Source organism: Nyctereutes procyonoides, unplaced genomic scaffold (genome assembly GCF_905146905.1).
Source record: "Nyctereutes procyonoides isolate TBG_1078 unplaced genomic scaffold, NYPRO_anot_genome, whole genome shotgun sequence".
In the NCBI taxonomy this organism is placed as follows: domain Eukaryota; kingdom Metazoa; phylum Chordata; class Mammalia; order Carnivora; family Canidae; genus Nyctereutes; species Nyctereutes procyonoides.
Genome location: NW_026575048.1, coordinates 2,138,220 through 2,159,258, shown reverse-complemented (window position 1 = coordinate 2,159,258; position 21,039 = coordinate 2,138,220). Strand labels below are relative to the sequence as shown.

General features: G+C 51.2%; 1 protein-coding gene across 1 annotated transcript in view; it reads right to left on the bottom strand.

The window, feature by feature from the left end:
- DCDC2C (doublecortin domain containing 2C) overlaps positions 1-21,039 on the bottom strand; it is a 110,234-nt gene that overhangs the window by 50,031 nt on the left and 39,164 nt on the right. The window contains exons 7-9 of the mRNA XM_055327694.1: positions 19,575-19,698; positions 17,250-17,350; positions 8,448-8,516 (exon numbers count right to left, since the gene is read on the bottom strand). Of these exons, the coding sequence (XP_055183669.1) occupies positions 8,448-8,516; positions 17,250-17,350; positions 19,575-19,698 (294 nt within the window). The remainder of the gene's footprint in view (positions 1-8,447; positions 8,517-17,249; positions 17,351-19,574; positions 19,699-21,039) is intronic.

The window sequence follows — 21,039 nt, the reverse complement described above, 5'->3', positions numbered from 1 at the left end:
TACTGTGTTTTGAAATCTCCAACTTTTTCAACAACCTAAGCACTGAAGATTGAAAGTGTGGAGAGGGCCAAATCCCTGCCTCTTTCTCCTGCCAGATTCTAGCCCCATTTGGTGAAGAATTTTTCGAACAAGCTGTGCTCCTGGTGGGTAAGGAAGGGGAGGCTCTGAGCAGGAGCTACACCCCCAGCCAAGGGGCAGACTGTTCAGTAGGGAAAAATGAACAAAAGGCACAGAACAGGGAGTTGTTGAAAATCCGAAAGCACACACAGAATAACTGGGAGGGATTGGGGGCGGGGACCTATGACAATAGCCAGCACAGTCGCTAAAAGCAGAGAACAGTAAGAAGTGACCAGAGGGGCGGTTCAAACACATCTTGGAAGAGGTGACAGGCGAACCAAGTAAAGATCAGCACTGGAGAGAGACTGGGAGTCGGGCCAGACAGCAAGGCTCAGAGGTCAAGCGTGAGAATCGGTGCCACATGGCACGATGTTCCTTCAGGGGAAGCGGGGCCAGCCCTCTGCTGCAGGGGAGGTTGGGGCTCAGGCCTCAACACCACACCTGCACCCCACCGAGGGCCTCACACCTGCACGGCCAGGCATCCTCTGACCATCGTCACTGCCGTCCCTCACGTGGGTCCTGCTCCTCCCCACTGCCGGCACAAGCAACATCACTTCTGCACAACCTCTTTGTGCAGAAGACACAAGACTTGCCACTCAGAGATGCGCTCTCAAGTTAGCCAACGGCAGATGACCTGCCCGCAGAATGATTCTCAACGCCTCATCGCCAAATCCAAGACTGGATGGCAGATTCTCGGTGTTCATTTACATTCTAATTGTTTCCGTTTATAGACGTCAAGATTTTATTAGAACAGGTGACAGATATATAAAAGTCTACATGTATCTCAAGGAATAAGTTTAATAACTAACAGACGTAAGTTCTATTCGTATGTTGCGTGATACCATTTTTCTTGTTTTTCCAATGGGCTACAATATAAATGCTTCAAAAACAGACAAAACCTGCTATTTTCCTGTCACACTGATGGAATTTAACACAGATCTGAGGTATGGTCCACAGTTGCCATCACCATGCATTTGGAGGAACTTGGGCTTGATCTCATCGTACATAACACTGTCGTAAAACCCTAAAAGGTGATAGACCATTTTATAAATCGATGAGTACCTATGCCAAAAATCTTACTTCAAGGTACTTTTTCCTACCGGTACCATGCTCATCAATCACTTTAGGCTTGGTATTTGAAGTCTCTGAGAAAAAAAAAGTGTCACAATTATCATTTCATCATCTTCCTTACTCTGCGCCTGGAACGTTCACTATGGCAATCTGTCTTCTGAACCAGAAGTGAGGTGCACGTGCTCTATCCTAAAATGAAAACCTAAACAAAACCACCAAAATGCACAAGTGGGGCATTCCAAAAGTTCTTTGGCACATTTCAGAGAGTTACTATCAAAGACACGATGGAATAATTCAACCCCTGGATTCACGGCTTCTGTTTCATTTTGCATTTTTAAATGTTATCACTGGGTAAAGTCTTCCTTCTGTTTTCGTAAGCCAAGCAACTTCTGCTCAAGTTTTCACCACAGTAACAAAATAAACCTTGTGAGAAATCAATGGGATATTTATTCCAGTAAAAGAGAAATGGAATGGTCTCTTTTGATCCTGATATGAGATCAAAGGGTCAAAACAGATGATGCCCAAAGCAAAACCTGTAACACTACTCTGTAGAACTCCACATACGCATGATCCATGTGTTGTCTTGCTAGTTGTTGGGGGTTTTTCTTAATGTGAGTGGCATCTCTGATCAAAAACATTTAAATCTATTTCCAACAAATGAAATCAACATTCTGAGGTATACCAAGAAAAACTTTAAAATACCAAAAGGTATCCTAAATATTGATTCTACTAGTATTGATTAGTTTTTTATTATCAGCAACGTCAAGATCCCTTTAACACACCATGGAAAAACATTAATGGAAAATTGCCCTTAAGAATACACACAAAAGCTAAGACAGATTCTAAGCAGAAGAATTCAGGGTTTTTACTGTTCTCATCTGTATTTATAATTCTATAATAAATATTATTTTTCCATAATTTGATAAAGTGTTCTTAATTTTTAAACCTGTGAAATTCAATTTCACAAAATAACACCAACAATGAGTAAGGCACTGTGTGTGCCTGGTGCTAAGAGAAAATGATAATATAGGGGTGCCCAGTGGCTCAGGCTATTAAGTGTCTGACTCTTGATTTCAAGTTCAGGTCACAATCTCAGGGTCGTGGGATCAAGTCTTGCATTGTATGTGGAGTCTGCTTGAGATTCTCTCCCTGTCCCTCTGCTCTTCCCCCTTCCCTGTTTCTCTCAAATAGTTTTTAGACAAAGAAAAAGAAAAATGAAAATATAAATAAAATGGAATTCCTCCTCCTAAAGGACCTGAGCCTGCAGTAGGCACCACCATTAGAGAGAATAATCGTCCCTATAATTTACTCCCCACCCTCTGGAGAAGGCACTTTATGGGATATGTCTAATCTTTGTACGGACATCACAGGTTGGACGCTTTCCCCAATTTTGCACCTAAGGCAGATGAGCCTCGGGGCAGGAAACTGCACCCCAGACACAGTTTCTGTGTGTCCAGAGTTTGTCCCCCTTCGTTCCTTCATGTTTATCAACACTTTCAGACTAAAAGAGCAAGGAACACGTATGCCAAGCAAATAATGTATTTTCCAAAGAATTACTCGGCCCTGAAGCCTGAGAGGGTGTTGTCTGAGCTTACGGGGACATCGCACTGATCACCCACCCATTGCCCTCTCCCTGCAAAGTGCACACGCGCTGCTGGCTGAGATTCCAGGGGACGGAATTTAAGATAACAAAATTGATGACGCTGATTTTAACGGGAAAGTTACTAGTGGGAACAGCCAAGTGTCTAGTTTCCAACTGAAACACACTTTCCTTAAAATATTACAAACACAGATATGGTGCTCTTTTCAAGAACTTTCAAACCCATGGTCTCATTCCATTCCTGGGAGGCAAGTACACCCATAAATGTGCAATGTAACTGCTGATTGGGTTATTGAACGCAGAGAGGAGAACTCACTGCACAAGGGGCGCCTCGCGAGTCTGCGGCAGAGCTGGGACAGGAACACTGCGCTTTCAGGTGGCCGCACGCGCCTCCACACGCGACAGGTGCACTGGCAGCAGGTTCTGCAGCTCGTGTGCGTACCCCGCCCCCGCTGCTGTCACGATGCTTTTACAATTCAGTTATCTCTGAGATCATAAATAAAAATCATAACGTCGGGGTTAATTTGGCTGATAAATAAACCATCAAACAAACTTCAGAGGAAGAGACTGAGGCTCTGATCTCCTATGGGGTTATGCCAAGGTTCACGCGGCAGGAAGCGACAGACGGGGCATTCCAGTGCAGGTGGATCTCATGTCAAATCCCAGGTGCCTTCCGCGTGCCGGTTTTGATTAGATAACCTTCCCCAATATTAGTATTTATGGCCCAAGTTCCTCAAGGAGCGATGAGGAAGCTAAGTGAACTAAGGAATAAGTAAAATCTTGCATACTCAGACAAAAATCATTATGGCCACTTAATCATCTAACAAATAGCAGTGAGACTTTTTAAGTAGGTGCCACCCTCAGCACAGACCCCGAAGCGCGGCTTGAACTCATGACCCTGAGGTCAAGGCCTGAGCTGAGGTCAAGAGTTAGACACCTAACTGACTGAGCCACCCCAGCCAGGTGCCCCACCAGTGAGGCTGATTCTGTGTAGGACGGAGCTACCACCGGGAGGGCAGGACCACGGAGATGGACGTGTCCCCGCCTGCCACGTGGGGCCAGCTGTCCAGCCAGAGCCACACCTTCCCGGGGGCTGCGAGTGGTGCGGCTGTGGGGAGCCCATCCTCCTCCTGCGCCCTCCCACGCTGACACGCTCACCCTGAGCCTGACGGCCGGGGCCCAAAGTTGTATTCCTTAAAAAGCATCTGGTGAGATTTGGGCATCTCGTGAGGTCTTCAGAACACCAAACACAAAAATTACAGAACTGGTTGGACAAACCTTTCTTTCATTATCTTCATAAGGACTTTCATCTTCTTTTTCCTATTATTAAAAAAATACGTGATCAACTCTCTGCAAGCAGGATAGTGTCAAACAACTTACCCTCCTGTTGCCCTCACCTTCCCGGTTGGTAAGGAGGCCCTTGGCGGCTTCCCTCCTCCCATGTCCTGCCCCGATCCTGGCACCACACCTCTCCTACTCTAAATTCTGCATTTTCACACACTTCTAGTTAAGTACTTTATACAAAACAGGACACGTTATCTTCTCTGGGGCCTTCACTCCTTGGACGTGCGTGCGGGTCCACCTGCTGTTTGTGCGGCACCTGTGTTTCCCATGGCGGCCAGAGCCCCAGGGGGCCCTAAGAGTGATCCCACCTGTTTCTGTTTGGTGTTATCAATGTGTATATTGTGGGCTATTGGATTTGGAGAGTTCTCAAGCACCCAGGCCAGTTCACAGAGGGTGCCGTGCACACAATGTGACACAGGTAAGATGTACACACATCACTTTTATCAGTTCACAGAAGAGCTTTTCAAATGAGCTAATGAACGATGATGGTCCGTGTTAAGGTGAAAGTATGACTGAAGCATCAGATACAGTAGGGCTGTCACCGCTGTAGAATCAGCGTCGTCGAAGCATACAGAGGAGGGAGTGTCGGGTGAAAGCACGGCTCTATTTTCTACCTCTGCTCTTGGTTTCACCCACTTCTGTGCCAGTAACGTGCATAAGGACAAAATAAGACATGTGTCCAATTCCCTGGGCTGGTGGCGAGCATCTCGTCCTGACACCTACACGGACGTAGCTCCTCCAGCCCCGGATTGTTCTAGTGGCAGCAGAGGGGAGGCGATGAGGAGTCTGAGCTCGGTGCACAGAGTTTCTGCTTGGGACAGTGAGACGTTTGCACATAGACGGTGCTGATGGCAGCACAACACGGCAAAGGGACCTACTGCCACTGAATTATACACTGAAAAAATGGCTAAAATGGCAAGTTTTCTGCTTTACATATACATATATTTCACCACAAAAAATTTTAGGTGATAACAGACACCCTATGATCAAACAGCAGACATACATATTTTTTAAATGTTGTTCACAATCACATGCTCTCTTACAACCTTGCAAGGTGATTTTCATTTTACCCCAGGGATTATATACTTAAGCTTAAGTACCTTAGCCATTGGTAGCTCAGAGCAAATCCACAAACATTTATGGGACGCCTACTGTGTAGAAGGCACTGTCCCAGACACTGTGAGGGACACGGGAAGTGCCAAGGCATGTGCTCTGCTCTCTAAGAATTTCACAATTTAAGGGGAGGGGGAGATAACACACCAAAAAAAAAAAAAACTTAATATAGTCAGTGTCTAATAAATATCACATGACTCATTTTTCAAATCAACAGGGAAATGAAACACAAAATAAAACTGCAGTTCTCTGGGGCTACTGGGTGGCTCCGGCCGTCAGCTCAGGTCATCATCTCAGGACCCCGGGATCGAGTCCCGTATCAGGCTTTCTGCTCAGCGGAGAGTCTGCTTCTCCCTCTGCCACTCTCCTCCTGCTCGTGATTTCTCTCTCAAATAAATAAATAGTCTTTAAAAAAAAAAAACTATAGTTCACTGAGAGCAGATACGGATCACTGTGGCCAACAGCCAGGAAGCGTTAATTATTACTTTATTATTATTACCAGCTGTTATATTACACATAAGATGCTTGCTCTCCTTCTTGCCTCAAAAACACAGGCTAGATTTTCATGTCAATAATGAAAAACACCCACAAAGTTCTATTTCGGTCACACAAGAAGCAAATATGGAGTGGTGTGGACCTCATAGAAGTAAACACTCCTGGACAGGAGTAACACAACACTTAGCATCACAAGGGACAGACCTGGAGCCTGACACAGTAAACGGCTGTCCTGAGACATTAGGCACGAGTAGTAGAGCTCACCGTGCAGACAGAAAGCACAGCCCTGGATTGTTCAGAACTGAGTTCAAATGCAAGCCCCCCCCCTTCCTGACTATAGGGTGGTAGCGGGTTACCAAGCTCTCAAGCTCTCTCCTGTCTCATTGCTTCTAGGTCTACAAGGGTGGGTGCTGACACCCAGGTGAGGAGTGCACATGAGGTGAGGCGGCCGGGCAGCAGGGCCAAGCACAGTGCCCAGCAGAGCAAACCCCCAGCTCCCCATGCCCTCCCTGCCCCCCTCACATCTTGCCGCTGCTCTGTATCACCGCCTTTCCCCAGGAGCTGAGATTGCAAACCCAGACATTTAAAAACTAGGTGACGGGATCCCTGGAGGGGCTCAGCTATTTAGCACCTGCCTTCAGCCCAGGGCATGATCCTAGAGACCCAGGATTGAGTCCCACATCGGGCCCCCTGCATGGAGCCTTCTTCTCCCTCTGCCTGTGGCTCTGCTCTCTCTGTGTGTCTCTCATGAATAAATAAATATAATCTTTTAAAAATAAATAAATAAAATAAAAATAAAAACTAGATGCTCAGGTTTGCCATTATTCCGATCCTGCATTAAGAAAGACACTCTGATTCACTCTAAGAAATTAAATCTACTGATTGATGTCAAGTTACTAACACCCACAAACTCCCAGAGGCCCGAGTCGATTTACATAAAGAGTCAATAAGGCAAGGATGGCAAAGTCCCATGGCCAGTCCCCGCAAGGTGCTCAGGCGTAGCGCGAACTCAATGTCGTCACAACGCCTGTGCCCTCTTTCTAATAAAATAAAAATTGACACACATTAGTGCCCTTCTCTGCTACGCCCCAGTGCAAACAGGTGATTTCCGCACCCCTTCACCTGACGCTGCAGGACTGACATTCCTCTGACTCCCAGAACCCAGTCTCACGCTCTGACACCAAAGCAACTAAACATTCTCTTTCCTCCTCAGTTGAAAGTCTTGCCGACCATCTAGATACACACCGTATGCTTTCACTGAAATCCGCCTCCCAGTCAAAACTGTGGAAAAATATAAGGAAGGAGAATTGTTTGAAAGCCCGATCCCTTTGACCGTCTGTTTCAGATCATAAATGCCACTGATGTTGGAATAACCCAAACAGACCTCCCTTCCCACAAATGCCCCTCCCAAGGTGGGCGAGAAGCCGGAGACAGTGCCGAGTGGCTCCAGCCCATCCCGGCGGCCCCCCGGGCTCACCTGCCTCTGTTCTTGAATGTGGGAACCAGGAGGCCGCCCGGCAGGTTGAAGAGTGGGGAAGGACGGCTCGTAAGGCCATCCCATATCCCCAGGTTTACTGGTAGTTCTGGAGGCTTTGGCATTAGAACGGACTCAGATGTGATACCCCAGACCTACTATACAACCCCCTTCCTGGAGCCAAAAAAAATTAAAACAAGAGGGGTGCCTGGAGGCTCAGTCCATTGAGCATCTGACTTGATTTCGGCGCAGGTCATGATCTCAGGGTGGTGCTCTGCGCTCAGCACAGAGTCTGCTTAAGATTCTCTCTCTCTCTCCCTCTGCCCCTCCACACCATCTCCCACTTGCATTTGCATGCTCTTTCTTTCTAAAAAAAATTTTTTTAATAAGAAACTACTCTGAAAAAAAATCTAGAGATGGGATTTTCAAAACAAATTCTCAAAAATCTATCTCTTACCCACGTGAATTACGTAAAGTAAATTTTGTCTTAAACGTTCCCCCCATGATAAAGAAAAAAATGGAAATGGTAACTACCTGTGGTGGATATGTTAATCAGCTCTAAATGCCAGATATTCCTCAAAAAAAAAAATAAGATCAAAGCAAAGTAAATTTTGTTTCCCCGATACACATGACCTCATAGAGGACCACAGGAACATGCTCCCTGCTCGGACGGCACATCTTCAGCATCTGGACGGGGAGAGGAGCAGCACCTGGACACAGACACCCGCAGCCAGGATTCCCCCCTGCCTGGCTCATGCTGCCATCTATGGAGCGTGCACCATCCACGTTCTGCTTTGTCCCACAAGAAGACTGTTTACACAACACGTACGCCCCACAAAGCAGGATGCCCATGGTGTCCACAGACGCCTACGTACCTACACACCTGCTGCTAGTCACCTTGAGACTCTTCCCTCCAAAAATATATCTTCAAAGTTGTTGTTAAAACAGTTTTAAGTCTGTGACTGGGAACACAGTAAAACGTAACTGGGATAAGTATAGAAGCCATTAAAATTACTCACGTAATTTCTGGCACCCGAGAGACCAGATCTAAGGCACAGCCTGCCTGGGAACATGCTATGTTTCTAATTCCATGCTCATCTCTATTCTGGAATGGACTGGACTTTTAGATTCTTTCTTCATCAAACGTGAGCTCCACCCAACATGTTAAAAAGGAATAAGGAGGTGCCTTCGGCCCACACCATTAAACTCAAAATAAAAGTAGAATTGGCTCACCTTGTCGCTTTCAAGACCAGGGGGGTTATCGTGGAACTCTTCATCTTCCTTAACTATCTCAGCTGGTGTCTAGAGAGAAAACACACCACGTTTAGATTTAGTGGCAGTCAAGCTATGTCAAACCCCATGAAGGAGCAAAGGGCGGAGAAATAGTGCAACTCCGTGAACCACTTCTGTGGACAGAGCTGAAAATACCGCCGGCTTTTCCACGGTGGTTACTTCAAACCCAGAACTGTGTCTGCCTTTTTACCTTTTGCTCCACTTATGAAATGCTAACCTATTTAACAAAATTGTCGGGGAAACCTTTAAGGTTTGCTAACTAGAAACCCCTTTCATGTAAATAGGAGTGGCTCATCCCTCCAGATGCCTCCGGCCTGCAGGTAATAAATGCCCGAGATCCTCCGTCCGCCCCTGAGGACCCCAACCAGTGTCCTCTTTCCCTGTGTTTGAGACCCGCCCGCCACCGCCTGGGTGGTCCCGCTCCACACACAGTGGTGCTGCTCACATCCTCGCATATCATGCTCCTGTTTTCATGACTCACTGGCTAAAAGCAGTGAGCTCCGTGTACCTGGTGCCCTGGAGCCTCTCCGCCAGACGAAAGCCATGTGGTTCTGTGGCTAAGAAAGAAAGGGCCCCCCCAGGGGCTACTTCCATCGTAGTTCTGTACCAGTCAGAGTGGGCGCAGCGAGTGCACACGCCTCACGTCCACTGCGGGCTGGCATACAACAATGGCAGGAATGCGAACCAGCGTGGCCCCCAAGAAGCTCACTCATATGGGGAGACGAATGTTAATTGAGTCGCACAAGTAAGTATAAAACCACAACTGTGATATGCTTTGTAAGAGAGATACGTGGAGCTAATAGGATGTACCAGGGTTTAACATATACTCTGATGTGACTACAACTTGAAATATGAGGGATTAAAAAAAAATACATAAAAAGGCAAAGAAAGAATATTCCAGATAAAGGCAAGGGCACGTGGAAGCTCTGCTGCAGGAGGAAGCACTGAGTTTGAGGGGTTTCAGAGGTGGTTGGACAGTGGAGAAAAAGAGATCACAGTAATTTAGCCAGGGGATGGTGGTAGTCAGGATGGTCGATTCTAGACGTATCTAGGAGGTCACACTTGCAGGCGTTGAGGTGGTCTGGATATGGAGGAGGTGAAACAATCAGTCTCAGGAATATCTCTACGTTTCTCTTTGTCTTACTTGTCTTGACGGGCGTCATACACCCCCTGACGGGAAGAGAGCAAGGTGTGCAGACGGTGTGGAAGGACGCGTGTTCATTCTCACTGTGAACTTCAGTATCTCGGAACATCCAACAGGTGATGTCAGTTCACAGTATGTGTGTGTGTGGATGTGTGTGTGTGCGTGTGTGTGTGGAGATGTGGGTGCGTGGCTGTGTGGATGTGTGTGTAGAGGTGTGTATGTGTCCGGATCTACAAAAGATGTATGTGTGTGTTCATCTAGATGCGTGTGTATGTGTCTCTGCGTGTGTGTTTATAGATGTGAATATGTCTCTCTGGATGTGTGTGTGGAGATGTGTGTGTGTGTGTGTGTGTTATGTCTGGATGTGTGTGTGTGTACATGTGTATGTGTCTCTGGATGTGTGTGCATGTGTGTGCATCTGCATCTGGAGCCCAGAAAAGAGACCTGCAGAGAGAGTGGCGCCGCCTGACAGAGTTTTCTATCTGGGGAGATGACCTAGAGCGAGAAGAACATTGCCCTGCCCTGACCCATGCTGACTTCCAACATTCCAAGCCAACTGGAGGATCAGAAGCCTACGGAGGACAAAAAAAAAAAAAAAAGAAGAAGCCTACGGAGGAGAATGGGGCCCCCGGCCGGCTCAGCGGCAAGAGCATGAGACCCTCAATCTCAAGGTCATGACTTAGAGCCCCAGTTGGGTGTAGAGAGGACTTAAAAAATAACACTTTAAAAAGAAAGAGAATGAGAATGAGAATGAGAATGAGAGGCCAGACAGATGGAAGGAAAATCAGGAGCCGGGTGGGTCTTGCCAAAGGAAGAAGGCGCTTGAGGAAAAGGGAGCGGCCCGAAGTGTCAGCTGGAGGAGGAAGGTCAAGCGCCCTGAGAACTGAGAAGTGTGTTGGATTTGGGGCATGAGGCAGCGAGCTGTTCTGTGTCCCTGTGGACAGAAGCCGGAAGAGGGAGAGGAGAGGAGAGGAGAGGAGAGGAGAGGAGAGGAGAGGAGAGGAGGGGAGGGGAGGGGAGAGGGGATGGAGGAACTGGGGAGAGGAGGGACCATCCCTCCAAGGACTGGGAGAGACAGAGCTGCTCGCAGAGGAAGGAGGCCAAGGAGGGACGGTTCTGGTTATAACCAGCTTGCTTCCAGCATGCGTAGCATCCAGCCAGGAGTCCAACCTACCCAAAAAGGGAAGACAAATAACCTGAGAGCACCAGACCCTTGAAGGGTTTGGAGGGGACAGGATCCAAAGCCCAGGAGAAGGCAGGAGGACAGGCAGCTCCATCGTGATAATGGGAAGGTGCAGAGGGATTTGTGTGTAGACACCAGAGCTACCTAGCTCATAACCAGTCCCTACCTCGCCCCTCGATGAAGGAAAAATCACATAATTGAGGAGAGCCCAGGCCACTTTCCAGACACCAGACGCAGACCCTGGTTAGTCTACACCACTGGAGGCCCATGGCGTCTCCCCAACTACGGCAAGGACTAGGCCGACACACGGTAGAGTTCGGGAGGGCCCCTGGGAATGACTGTTCTCACCATCTGGAAAAGGCACAAGGGAAGGAAGTGGGGTCTCCATTCGTCACATTAGCCTTCACGTCTCAACGTGCCGCCGACAGCAGAGGCAACGTCTTGAGACCGTGAGGAAACAAGCCTGAGGCCCAAAGTCGATGTGCAGAGAAAGGTGGGTGCAGCGACGCCAGCGACCAGCCCGGGGTGACACGGCTGGGCCAGCCGACCCTGCAAGCTCCCATGACGCAGGGGGCCTCCAGACTCCAGATAAGTGTCCCTCACGTGTGAGCCGCTTCTCGGGGGTTGCTGTTCTTTCCAGCTAGAAGCATCCGAACAGATACACTACTAATTCTGCTTTTTAATTTATTCATTAAAGGGAGCATCCCAGGGACCTTAGTGAGCCTAATCCGACCTACTCCCTGCACCTACAAGCTTAAAGCTTAAAGCTCCATTATGTCTTTTCTAATTAAACAAGTGGGAGATTATACAAATGCATACTGACCTTCTCCTAATTAATCCAAATTATTTTGGTTTTAATTTAGCTCGTGTCTCATTCTTAGCTCTTTCTCTGGAGTGAAATGAATTAAAGTTCAGGTGCATTGCTCGGGTTGCCACAGGGAATCTAAGCAAAGCCGCTCTCTGCTGGGACTGGCCCCGGGGGACTCTCTGAAAATGACCACGTTTCAGTAGATGTCAGGAGCCAACCCGGTCCCCTGATTTCCCTTCCCAAGCATCCACTGGACGTGCCCAGCGCCCGCTGGAGAATGACGACATAATGGCGCTCTAGGCGAGTGGAATTGGTGAAAAATGCTAAAGTATCTCTCCCTTCCCCCAGAAAAAAATCGAAAGTCAGAGTCCTGCACCAAAGAGAGCCCACCATTCTAGGCACTCTTCTGTCTTTTTAAGATATTTATAAAAATCAACATGACCTTAACTCTGGCAGAAGACATTGCTTTTGTGAAAAATGCGCACCTTGAATCAAGGAAGAATTTCAACCTCAGTGTGTTACTATCTGGGTGGCATTTTGTGTAAATTATAAGAGCTAAGAAATGTTTCCTTAACATTGGGGTATAATAACTCACGACTTTGAAATGGAAGCCGGTGTAAAAATTTATCTCCCCCAGAGAGTCAAAGCTGATAGAGCATCTTCTCTTTTAGACCTCCACCCAAGGCCCGCGGGTAGAAATGTCGGCAAGGGGATACAGTGTGCGCTATTAACACCAGAGACAGGGACGCCTGGGTGGCTCCGTGGTTGAGCATCTGCCATTGGCTCAGGTCATGACCCTGGGTCCCGGGATCGAGTCCCACATCGGGCTCCCTGCATGGAGCCTGCTTCTCCCTCTGCCTGTGGCTCTGCCTCTTTCTCTGTCTCTCATGGATAAATAAATAAAATATTAAAAAAAATAAAACTAGAGAGAAACAAAAAGCATTGGAAATAATTTGTAATATCTTAAAAACACAAACTCAAAAGGAAACAACATAGCACAGGAAAAAAGAAAACGTGAGTCAAGACCGACTATTAATCCAGCGTAACACTTGGTAACATCCCAGTGCCAGACCCTAGCGCTCTCTCCCCGTCCCTTGCATTGTGTTCCCCATGCGCTACGCCTTCCGTCTTGGTCAGGAGCCACTTGGTTCAGGACTAATAGGGTTCGGTGACACTGAAGCTGTAGCAGTGACGACACACGTAAGCGAGATCACGTGGTTACTGAGAAGAGCGCCGCTGACCTGGCATCTCTACCGCATTTCTCCCATGAGCCAACGACGACCATCAGTGGAATTCTACAAGCATCTCAGCGCCAAGTTGAGAAAAGCCTGGGGATGCGCTCTCGCCACCAGGAGCCTAACGTGAGCAGGAGAAAGAGGCTCTACCGAAGCAACTGCAAATGTCTCCATTGGGAGAAAACCAAGAGACAGAAGGTGGAGGCTAGAAACAGTGGTGTGCATCGCTGCAAGGACGCATCGATCTTTGTGAGTAAATCACAAAGAAAACGGGTAGGAAATATCAGAAAGGGAGACAGAACATGAAGACTCCTAACTCTGGGAAACAAACTAGGGGTGGTGGAAGGGGAGGAGGGCGGGGGTGGGGGTGACTGGGTGACGGGCACTGAGGGGGGCACTTGACGGGATGAGCCCTGGGTGTTATTCTGTATATTGGTAAATTGAACAACAATAAAAAATAAATTTATTATTTAAAAAAAAATCACAAAGAAAACAACCGGAAGACAGGACCACAAAAATAGGACATTGTAGGAATCAGAACGCAGGTCAAAACGTGCGATCAACCATCGTCCTGGACTGCCAGGGAGCAATGCTCAGAGCAGCCGTGGCCTCTGCTCATCGCTGTTCCCGACACCCCCGCCCCACTTTCTGACTCCCCCGTCCTCCCCTCTCTGTGCAGCAACAAGAGATTCTCAAACCAACTTAAAAGTACAGGGAAGTTTCTAGCCCTTGGAACACAGGCAAGATGAGAGGCCACAGCATGAGTCTCGCTCATCACCACAAAAGGTGGACATTCCGTGACGTCACCCAGCGGGAGCAAAGGACAGGCCACCCTCTCCGTTCATCGGGACTTGAACTTGGAGTCCTCACCTAGCGGAGGGAGTTCAGTGACACGACACGCAGTGATGTAGCCATGGCGAGTGGAGCGGCCTCCAGCACATTCGCCCCTCGCCGAGGCTCCCTCCAGTCCTCTGCTGGCAACTGGTGCTCTCGACTGCAAGTGAGTATGCTCAGCTCCAACGATGCCCTCGGGCTTGGGGGACGCCCAGCTCTTGAGGTTCCCCTCACCAGTCTAGGCTGGACTCCAAATTCATAAATGGATTCACTGGGATGTTATATTTTGTAATATTGTATTTTCACAGCAACACTAAAGTGACGACAAGGTGAGGCCCCGGGGATAAGAAATAACATGTGACAGGACACCTGCGGGCTCAGCGGTTGAGGCTCTGCCTTCAGCTCGGGACGTGACCCCAGGGTCTCAGGATCCAGTCCCACATCGGGCTCCCCACAGGGAGCCTGCATTTCCCCCTGCCTGGGTCTCTGCCTCTCTTTCTGCATCCCCCGTGAATAAAAAATAAAAAAATAAAAAGTAACATGTGACATCATCAGGCTCACCCACAAGGTGAAAACCAGTTCCTCAAAAACACGAGCAAAGTACTCCAGGTTATTATAAAAGCCAACACTATAAGCTAATAGTTTAATACGGAGGCCAGACCCTCCTTCATTAATGGGCTGGGAAGTCCCAAGGGCATCAGTGGGAGCATCTTCCTCCCCCCACAAGGAAACCAGCAGCCGCAACACGCGCCCAGAGCTCACTCAGCACGTAAACACAGAACCAAGACAAACACGTGGTTCTCCAGGCGTGGGGGCCACTCTGGGGCGAACCCTCACCCGGGCTGGGCCACTCTGATGCGAATCTCCACCCAGGCTGGGCCACTCTGGCATGAACCCCCACCCAGGCTGGGCCACTCTGATCGAACCCCCACCCGGGCCAGGTCTGCAGGTAGCAGAGCATCCGTCCCCTGCGTGAGGACCCCACCCGGGGGACCTGCCAAACCACATCCTGCTGCCCTGCTCCACAACACCACCTTCTTCCCCCCTCCCCCAGGGCAGAAAACCACCCCTTGGACACTGCATCGTGGCAGGGCCTACACCGTGCTTCACGGGGATCCCAGAAGGAAAATCATTCCTGGGGAAGGAAACCGGCGTTAACCCAAAAGCCTACACGTTAGTCTAATGTTAGGACTTCTCTGAAACACCGACTCTGCTAACGCGCACCGTGGTCTCCCGGGGGACGGATGGAGAAGGCAGTGACCTCAGGGAGTCCTGTCCTCAAAGACGCAGAGCTCAGTCCGGGGACGGGTCTGTCTACAAACTTCAGCTCAACCTGCCCCGCGGGCATCCGTCTATCCAATCCCTTGGGACCCTCTTGCGTCTGTCCCCTGGGACTTACGGAGCCGGAGCCGAGCCCCTGCCAGTTTGGGGGGGGGGGCGGTAAGCGGAGCTCCAGGTGTGCCGGGCACCCACCGCCCACTCAGCCCCTCCAGCCGCTCGTCTCCAGCCCCACAGGTGGCAGCAGGTGTGTGTCTCTGCTCACACGCATGTGCACGCGCACCCCCCCACTGGCCCAACCCCCACGCCTCTCGTCTTTAAGCCCATGAGGCAGCTGAGCTGGGAGTCCCATGGCCTCCTTGTCCTTCAAAGCTGCAGAACTTGCTTTGACATCGTCCCCTGACACCCAGGCAGTCCCAGGCACCGTCACCCCCCCCCAGGGGGAGAGGCGTGGTTAGCGGCAGTGGCTCTCCTGACCGCGGGGCCTGGCCTCCTCCTCCCTCTGACCTTCCTGACCCCCTCCATGGAGGAGTGCCCCGTTGGCCCCAGAGCCCCTCCTCCCCCCCACTACTCGCCCTTCTGGGGACCCCCCCATCACCGCATCACCCCGAATACCACGGAAATCAAACACTAGCGACACAAACTCCCCAGAACGTTTCTCGGTCGCAGTGATGGAGATTGCGTGACACTAGGGACTACGCTTGTGCTGCAAACCTGCCCAGAACGGGAACACCCCGAGGACCCTAACCAGCATTGGAGGGGGGCCGGGTGCTAATTTCTGGTATAACCCTAACTGCCGAAAATGTCTGCATTTAGTTATTACAAAAATCCTTAAATGTGCAATAAACATACATGGTTAGTTTGGGTTTTAAGAGAGAACTGAATCTTCTGGTCATTTCTCGCCACGTTGAGGAAAAGAATAAATGCTATCACTGGCGATTTAGAGAGCACAACGGGACCCCCGGGGAAAGTGCTCCAGATGCCAGAGGAAGTGGCCAGGGCCGGACGCGGCCTGTCTCATTCGTAAAATATACCACAGGAAAGAAAAATAGAATAAAGTGAGAAAATTACGCGCGATCTTCCAAAGAGGAGCGGAAAGCTCGCTGTCGCCCGGGCTTGGGCTCTAACCACACGTGCAGGACTGACGCCGAGTCCACGTCAGAGGGAGGAAAACGGAGCTCCAGTGCCCACGTGGACCTTGCACAGAACGCTGGGGCGCCGGGGGGGCGCCGGGGGGCTCCGTCGGTGCAGCGTCTGCCTTGGCTCAGGTCATGATCTCAGGGCCCTGGGATCGAGCCCCACACCCCGCTCCCTGCTCAGAGGGGCTCTGCTGCGCCCTCTGCCCCTCCCCCTGTTCGTGCTCTCTCTTAAATAAATAAATAAAATCTTACTAAAAAATAAGAAATGTGTTTCTAGTGCCCTCAGGTGGATACTGGGGACAAAGCCGTGCATCTCAGAGCCCACCCGGCCCGCTGGCCCTTTGCAGGACCAGGGGCTGGGGACAGAGACCTGGGAGATGCAGCTGCAGCAGGTGGGCGTGGGCCGAGCCGGGCTGGAACCAGGCCCCTGTGCTTCTGTTCCCATCCAGGCTGGGGTGGCCCCCTCATGCCTCACCCACTTCCCTCCACCTCATGCCTCTGTGAGCCTCAAGGAGGCGGGGCGGGGGCGCACCAGGCTTGGGACCAGGTACTCACACGTGCATGACCTCACTTTGCCCCCCACGAGCCATCCAGGGGCATCATGCCCACTGCACAGGTGAGGGGGTGGGGGACGGATGGCCAAGCAGTGGGAGACCCGCGATCCCCAACCACGTCACCTGGTGCCCCACGCATCCCAGCACCCTGTGGTCTCGCCGGTGGTTTCTGAGGGCCTCCCCTGCCAGGCACTGACCCGGGGACAAGGCTGATGGCAGCGAGCACAGCAGGCCGACCCCGTCCTCACCGTGAGGGAAACGGACGGCACTCCAGTGACAACACAGCTGACTACACGGTCACAAACCTGACAGGACCTCACCAGTCTAGGCTGGACTCCAAATTCATAACGGTCCCCATAGCAGAAGAACCCACCAGGGAGAGTAGCGGGCAGGAAAACGTGTGATGCAGGACCTGAGGGATGAGCAGCCACCGACCAGAGGGGCAGAGAACATTCTAGAGCCCGGGCGAGCCTGGGAGCCGGGGGAGGAGGAGACAGCAGCCAGGCGGGGCTGACAGAGCCGAAGGAAGAAGGCCGAGGGCACGGTCGCGTGACACCTGCTACCCACCTGGTCCACGGGCACCTCCACCTGCACGTCCTTGTCTTCTCTGACTTCCGGCGCTCCCTGGGTTTCCGTGCTAGGAGTCTGGGCTTTGTACACGTCGCCTTCTGGAGAAAAACAGCACAAACAGGTTTTCACGCCAATGCCCACTGCACATCTTCTGGCCCAAACCAAAGTCACGGCTCGGCAACCTCTGGGCTTCCTCTGCCCGGGGCCCAGGTCAGAAAGAAACTCCGAGAACCCCGCACACATCACAATCATGGTCTGGGCACGCGCACCTCTGTCACTCCCAGGTGACTTCAAGAACGTGTTTTGAAGTAATGAACAAAATGAGTTTTGACAAACGAGGTGTTAAAATCGCACGGTGTGACGTAGTCCCCGGAGCCGACACGAAAACCATCTCATCAGCATTGCAGCCGGGTGTATCACGTGCTTACAGAATCCCGGGGCTCTGGAGAACCTCATCCTCCGCCTGAGACTAGGTGACGGCAAAAGAAAAAGCAGGAGCCCGGCCCCTTCCCTCAACGCCCAGAGGAGGTACCCGCGGCGGCCAGGGGTGCAGGGACCCCAGCTCTTTCCACTCCTTGTCCTTCCCACCCCGTCCTGGCCCTCGGCCCCCCAAGGACCCTCCCGCAGTCCTGGGCGGAACGGGTGAAGGTACGGAGGAGGCAGAAGCAGCATCCGTCAGGTCCGCACGGCGCTTCCAGGCTCCCCTCTGCGTGCTTGAACTTAAGAGCCTCCGAAGGACCCACTGCGCCCGTTTGTAGATGAGGAATGAGCCGAGGGCCCCAGGCTCGGGAGGGCAGTAGGAACCCGGGTCCCAGCACCCCGCTCCCCGGAGGGAAGGTCAGATGCATGCCGGGCCGCCCCAGCCACAAAGGACAGGCTTGGCCAAGAAGGAAATTTTATATGCGCTGATTAAATTCTCTATTAGTGGTGACATATTATAGTATTTCGGGGACTATGGGGCAACAGGCTCTGGTCTTGGGCCCATCCGGGCTGCGGTCAGGCTGCATCAGCACATGGTGTCAGCTGCGCCCAGCAGGCGGGAGCGCCATGGAAGGACAGGTGTCTCAACCCCCCCGCCCCCCGTCCAAACCAGTGCCTGGGGCACAGCGGGACCGGGCCCTCGGGGCACAGAGGTATGGGGGGGCCTCCAGAGGTGCCCTGCGGGACAGGGACCCAGGGGCACAGCAGGACAGAGTCCCCCAGCCACAGTGGGACAGGCCCCCGAGGCCCCACCAGATGGGGCCCCCGAGAGCAGTAGGACAGGACCATCATCTGGGACAGGAAAGCCCAGAGCGGGCAGGCAGCAGGAGAGAAGTGCAGGGAGACAGTAGAGACTGTCACCTGGAAGCAAGCAGAGGGCTCCCCGGGAGCTAGGAGACAATCAGAGTACAAAGAGGAGGAAGCCTGACCCGCGGTGTGTGATGAGGACCCAGGGAGGGGAAGTCTTCAAGAAAAATGATGCCCCCAAACTGTCAGATGCTGCAGAGAAGCAAGGCAGAGCCCTCCTTCCCCTGGTCCTATGCTCCACATCACCAGCCCCCCGCGAAGCACCTGCGACACACGCTGAAGGGACCCCAGGTGGCCGGCTCCCAGCCAGGGCTCCGCAAAACAGAAGCAGGAGCGGAACAAGTATTTTTTTTAATTATTTCATTTTAAAATCAGCTCCAGGGGCGCCTGGGTGGTTCAGTTTGTGAAGCATCTGCCTTCGGCTCAGGTCATGATCCCGGGGTCCCGGGATCGAGTCCTGTACCGAAGAGGAGCCTGCTTCTCCCTCTCCTTCTGCAGCTCCCCACTGCTTCTGTGCTCGCTCACTCTCTCTGTCTCTCTCAAATAAATAAAATCTTTAACAAATAAATAAAAATAAAATAAAATCAGCTCCAAAGTCTAATCTTTCAAAAGTCCCTCACCCTCAAAAAAAAAAACAAAATTCAGGCAGATTTTCGTTTTGCATTTCCATCCAAAGGCTGATTGGTTTGTGGGTTGTTTGCTGTGCCGTCGGCCCTTACGGGGAGAGCTGGCGCCTGCCCTGATGTGCACGGGGAGGACGGAACTCCTGCATTGATCCGGGAGGGCTTCCTGGCTGGAGAAGCCCATCGCCTTCACCAGCGGGATTTTGTTTCCCTCCTCCCACTACCACGGCCCTTGGAGCTGAAGGTCTCGTAATAAATCAGAAAGTCACAAGTCAAGTGTCAAAATCAGACAGTTACAAGCCTTCTCCCTGCAGCATGAAACTGACCCCCCCCCAAAAAAAACAAAAAAAAAACACATTCTTAAAATGGCAGCATTTTTAACGCCCATTAAAAATGATGAAATCCACATTACCTGCGCCGTTTGGGATTAAAGAGTCTACCAGCATTTTCTTCTTTCCCTCTTTGGCATAAAACACAGAATCCGGTTCCTTACGGGAAATGTTGTATTTATGAGGTTCTTTTCCTTGGGAATCCTCCTAAGGCACAAACCAAGAATGAAAACTACATTAGGAACAGCAGCGAGCCATGAGTCTGACCCCTGGGCAAGCTCCGGCCTCGTTCGGGCGCCCGGAGGAGACCTCCCTCCTGGCACCGTCCAGACGCCTCAGTCCCTTATGCTTGTCTCCAGCAAAGTGGCACAAACACTCGCCTCCCAGGGTGAGGACAGCACCTCCGGAGGTGCCCCAGTAAGGCCTGACACAGCGAGGGGCGGCTTTGGAAAGGGCACAGGTGCGTCTGAGGAGGCCCGTGTGGTTTTAGACACACCTGGAAGCTTCAGGAATAAACACCCCTGTTTCCAACAACTTACAAAGCTATTCCCGCTGGGACCTCTGAGCAAGGCGAGGCATCTCTGATAAAAGGATATTAAGCACATGGCAGGTTTGTTTTGGGTTGAGATAAAGGGAAACTCAGGTGTCTAAAAAAATCTACTGACAGCGGAGGATGACCACGCACGTGGGAGTCACAGTGGAAGCGGAGCTAACGGTGAGCACATCCCAGGGGCCCTCCCAGCTCCGTCCCACAAACTGTCCCCATGATACAAAGCGCCGTCCCAGTTTTCTATCTTTACCGAACGTAGGCAGAACTATATACGTAGAGGTTTCTCCTGAGCTCTCCACGGCACCCGAGAAACGTCAAACCAAACACACCCCCCTGTACCATCAATAGATTTACGATGCAAGTGACCGGCCGGCTTCTCCTGGCAGAAATTAAGGTGCATAGAACAGTCCCACAAGCAAACACAAGAACCAAGCAAAATCTCTCTACCCATTTTAAGGGGCTTCTGTAAAGGTTGAAATCCTGCTCAGAGCACAGGAATCAAGATCTCAGCAGAACTAGTTTTAGTGGGCAGCCCCGGTGGCTCAGCATCCTTCAGCCCAGGGCCTGGTCCTGGAGTCCTGGGATCGAGTCCCGCATCGGGCTCCCTGCCTGGAGCCTGCTTCTCCCTCTGCCTGTGTGTCTGTCATGAATAAAGAAATATTTTTTTAAAAAAAGAACTGGTTTTAGAGACAGAACATGGTACATGTGTGTGGCTCGTGTTTTGCAGGCAGCGGGGGGGCCGGGATCCTGACAACCTGCCGGGCTCCTGGAGCATCGCTGACACCTATTTCTCGCAACCATTTCCCTGATCCTCGGCCCCTCTGACAGACACCACGTATTTACCGTGTTACCTCTGAAGTAATGGTCAACGGACGGTGACACAGCACGGTGCCCTCACGAGGACACAAGAGCAGTGCTGGCACAGAGCCAAGCACACACGAGAGCCAAGACCGTCGCAGCCTGGCCACCGGCCCGGTCACCCCTGGGGCGGCGACGAG